Consider the following 4,086-nt stretch of genomic DNA (forward strand, 5'->3'; position numbering starts at 1 on the left):
CACTTTATTGGGCAGGGCGCGAGCAGGTTATGTGCGTGCCGACAAGGCTGAGCGCGCGACGGGCCAAGGCGATGGTGACGGTCAGGACCACACCGCGTCTAGAGGGGGGGGGGGTAGGAGGGGTATTGGCAGCCAGGTGATAACCGTACCTCCCCCCCCCCTCCCGCTCTCATAAGCTTCCCGAAGACTTCCCGCGCACTTTGTGTCCCGCTCGGTTTCGGCTAGTCGATTAACTTTATTATGGGGTGTTTGGTTTTTCGCACATATATTGCCCGCGTGGGTGCGGCTCAAGACGATAGCTTACCGCCACACGTGGTCGTCACATGGCCGGGAGCGTGACAACAATGCGGCGGCCACGTGACGTTACGACGGCGACTACGTACCGCTTTGCTGCTGTGTGTCAAAATCGATGGGTCACCGTCGTCGTCGCTTCCGCGAGGGTGTGTTTAGTTACAAGTGTACAGCCGAAGGGGCGATGTATCGATAAAAACGCACTGGGGTCGTCCAGGAAGTGATGCGCTCGCTCGCTTTCCTCGGCTCGGCGCCTGCGAGAGTCAGGGTAGGCCACCCTGCAGTACATGCGTGCACAGCAGACAAGATGTTGCCTACCTGTCAGGCGCTAGCCTGCTGAGGCTCTTCATAGGCAATTTCGAAAACGGCGGAATGACTGACGTACTTTCTGGACGATTCCTTAACCGTCCACAGGCCGACTGGCTGTCATTGCCTTTACTACTTCCGTTACATCTCCGGTCAATCGAGGATTTAGGGTACCCTATTGAAGGGGTGGACAGGGTATCGTGTGTCATTTGGTTCGTTGTAGGAGCAAAGAAAGACCTCTTTTAGACGTAATACATATGTAATAAACGAACTATACACAACAGCTTTTTACAAGAAATTTCCCAAAATTTTGCCATGAGTTTTACTTTGCTCTTTTGCTTTCTCTCTCTCTCTCTCTCTCTCTCTTTCGCTCTCTCTTTCTCTCACACTCTCTCTCTATTTCTCTCTCCCCAACTACCTTACACATCACACACACACACACACACTTCTTCATCTTTCCCTCTCTAATTTCCTTGCAACCGAAAGAAGAAAGAAGATCTAGGCATAAATTAGGCCCAATTTACAATTGCAGAAGTAAATACAGTACCTAGGCACGTTAATTGTGTAAATAGGAATCAACGACATTAATAAAATAGGTTGAGCTGTAATTTCGAAAGCATCCAATACGACAGATATCTACACATATTTAACAAATGACAATAACAACAAAAAGAAAGATGATGAAATCTCTATCACACATGCCAATTACCTTTAAAAAATGAAAAAAAAATCAAACAACAATTTTTGCTAATAGTGTTACAATATCCAACAAAGTAAAGTGAATGAGTCTATGAAAACATTTTATAAAGACTTGTTTTCTTGTGAATTCCACAATACGAGCGATATTCTTTTCCTTGGTGGAGGAAGATCGTTCGCTTACAGACCCCCCCACAGTCAGCCAAGCCACCACCCGAGACTTTTTTGGGGAAGGAACGCTCCGTCGGGACTTTTTCTTTTAAAATAAATAACAATAACAAAGACGCAAAATTTGGAACAGTGCATATAAGTGTTTTAGTTTTTGTACATGTCGCAGAGCACCTTCTCCATGGGGGTGCTGCCGATGGTGCGCTGGAAGAAGATGGCCTCGATGCGGAGCGTGCCGACGGCCCGGAGCAGCGGCAGCATCAGCAGCAGGCGGCCGAAGCGCGCCGCCTGGCCCGGGTGGTGCGAGCGCGTGTGCTGGCCCAGCATCACCTGCGCCTGGTCCTGGAGGTTCTCCACCTGGCCGGGGTCCTTGAGGCCGCGCGTCTCTGCAGAAAGGGGGAAATCGAAGACGAATTTTATTGCACCGAAAAAAAAACGAGTTAACTTAAAAATGGAAAGGATAACTATTTATTCAGCTATGTAGCTAAAATTTAGCTACTGTTGTAAAACAAATGTCGGTCTTGTGTACAAATTTAGCTGTTCAGCTACATAGCTAAACTTTGAGCTACAAAGCTAAATAATAGTTATCTCCGACCGAGCGATAGGTTTAATTACACAGCAAATTGTTTTAGCTAGATAGCTAAAATTTTGCAGCATAGCCAATTTTTGTGGCGTAAATATTCCTTTTTTTTTTTTTGCGAAGAAGCTAAATTTTTAGGTACATCCCTTCCTTTCGCTATATACCTAACATTTTTTTCTGTGTTAATTGTTCCATTTTTGATCTGATCTCCGTTAGTTTGTAAAAGAAAACCGTCTGACGTGCCTGTCGTCGGCCCCATGGACGCATTATGTTGGGAAAGAGAGGGTGGCATGCCTGCTCTGCTTACCTGACCGAAACAGGACGATGGCCTTGAGGCACGCGAACTCGGCCGGGTCGACGGCGTGCGCCTTGAACCGGAGGAGGGTGTCGTTGAGCACGCGGACGTCGGCGGCGGTGCCGGCGGGCGGGCTGGAGCCGGAGCCCTTGCCGTTGAGGGCCTGGTGCTCCTGCGGCGAGAAGAGCGGCGCGTGCTCCAGCGGCAGGCACCACTGCACGGCGTTGAGCAGGAACAGCTCGGACCAGCACTCCTCCAGCAGGATCACCTGTGCGGCAGCAAGAAAAAGACGTGTATGAGATACCCGATCAAAAAATTGGTTTTTTTGTTGTTGTTTTTTTGCGACCATAGCGCCATCAGACAGAAGCGACATGGTTTTGAGAATCTTAACACTAAAGAGGCTGGAATGATGTGTGTCACGAAAAGGACGTGTATTTCAGTTTATTGTGCAATCTTACTAAACCATAGGACTTAAACATCACTTCTGACGACTCCATCGTATTCCTCGTAAAATTTCCTACCAAACGAGCCTTTGTGTGATTGGTAGTCCATCCCCGTCGTACATCTCTAAATCGTTGATTATTTCTATACTATTTGAATTCGGAACCCTATCACATCTATGCTTGTTCGATCGGAAATTGTACAAGTAATCCGGTGGACCCATACCATAGAAGTGAAATTCAAGCTCGGCTTTTGATACCAATGGACAAAAACTGAAAATACACGCGTTATAACAACACAGTTAAGACAGGCCGTAATTCCGTCGACGCGCGCACCTGGTCTCTGAAGGGCAGGCTGGCGAAGGAGGGGAGGTTCTTGGCCCACTTGACGGCCATGAAGAGCAGGCGCGCCGCCGTCTCGTGCACCGTCTCGTGCATGGGCGGGTACAGCGGCAGCCCCATGGGCGGCGACACCATGCTGCCGAGGCCGCCGCCACCGAGGCCGCCGTGTCCGAGCCCGTTGGCCGCGCCGCCGCCGCCGCCGTCGCCGCGCTCGCTGCCCAGCGAGCCCTGGCCGCCGCTGGGCGAGGCCGACTCCGAGTTGTGGTGGTGGTGCCGGTTGTCGGCCGGCAGCGTGTCCTCGTTGGTCACGTCGATGCTGTCGTCTGCAAACAGCAAAAGCAGCGCGGGGCCTCTCAAACACTTGCGCTCGCGGACACCAGGCTCGTTCCCCTCTCGTCCTCAATAGTGCCCCCCCCCCCCCCAACCTCGGCCAAAGCCGGAGCAAAGGGGCTCAGGACGGCTCAGGACTGCCGATCCCTCCCGCTGTCCCCGGAAAGCAAAATTCCAAATCGCGTCGTGTTCGGTTTGTCTCCCCTCTCCCCTCCCATCCCTTCCTCTCCCTTGGCCCGCTTCGACCTCTTCGCTGTCCTCTGGAGACCAACAATTCAATCAGACGCCGGGACAAGAGGGCTTTAGGGAGGGGAGGGCAGCCCCTCAGAAACCCGCCCCGCCCCGCCCGGCACCACCCCGCCCCGCGCGGCCACAAAGAGACAACCCCCTGAGCCAGCGATCCTCTTCGCCGAGCAGAGGAAGCGACTTTCACCGACGCCGCCCCGCCCCGCCCCGCTCTGCCCGCGAGGCGCCCTCTCCTCTTCCACCTCGGCGCCTGGAAGTGCTTTCTTTCCGGGCCAGCGCCCCGTGCGCGACTCTCTGTCTCTCCCCCTTTTGTGTTTTGCATGGCGAACATTTCTCAACGGCGGCCCGTCTGTGCGTAATCCGCGCGACTCTTAACTAACAAGGGCGGGGCG

At 52.5% G+C, this 4,086-nt stretch overlaps 2 protein-coding genes across 2 annotated transcripts in view; both read right to left on the bottom strand.

The window, feature by feature from the left end:
- The window catches only part of LOC113215262 (glucose transporter type 1-like), a 29,515-nt gene that overhangs the window by 9,985 nt on the left and 15,444 nt on the right, over positions 1-4,086 (bottom strand). The window lies entirely within an intron of this gene.
- The window catches only part of LOC113215260 (photoreceptor-specific nuclear receptor), a 51,703-nt gene continuing 48,819 nt past the window's right edge, over positions 1,203-4,086 (bottom strand). Inside the window, exons 6-8 of the mRNA XM_052265122.1 lie at positions 3,113-3,441; positions 2,349-2,604; positions 1,203-1,847 (exon numbers count right to left, since the gene is read on the bottom strand). Of these exons, the coding sequence (XP_052121082.1) occupies positions 1,609-1,847; positions 2,349-2,604; positions 3,113-3,441 (824 nt within the window). The 3' untranslated portion in view covers positions 1,203-1,608. The remainder of the gene's footprint in view (positions 1,848-2,348; positions 2,605-3,112; positions 3,442-4,086) is intronic.

The sequence above is a fragment of the Frankliniella occidentalis genome, unplaced genomic scaffold (genome assembly GCF_000697945.3).
Source record: "Frankliniella occidentalis isolate FOCC.00 unplaced genomic scaffold, Focc_3.1 Scaffold24, whole genome shotgun sequence".
Lineage (NCBI taxonomy): Eukaryota > Metazoa > Arthropoda > Insecta > Thysanoptera > Thripidae > Frankliniella > Frankliniella occidentalis.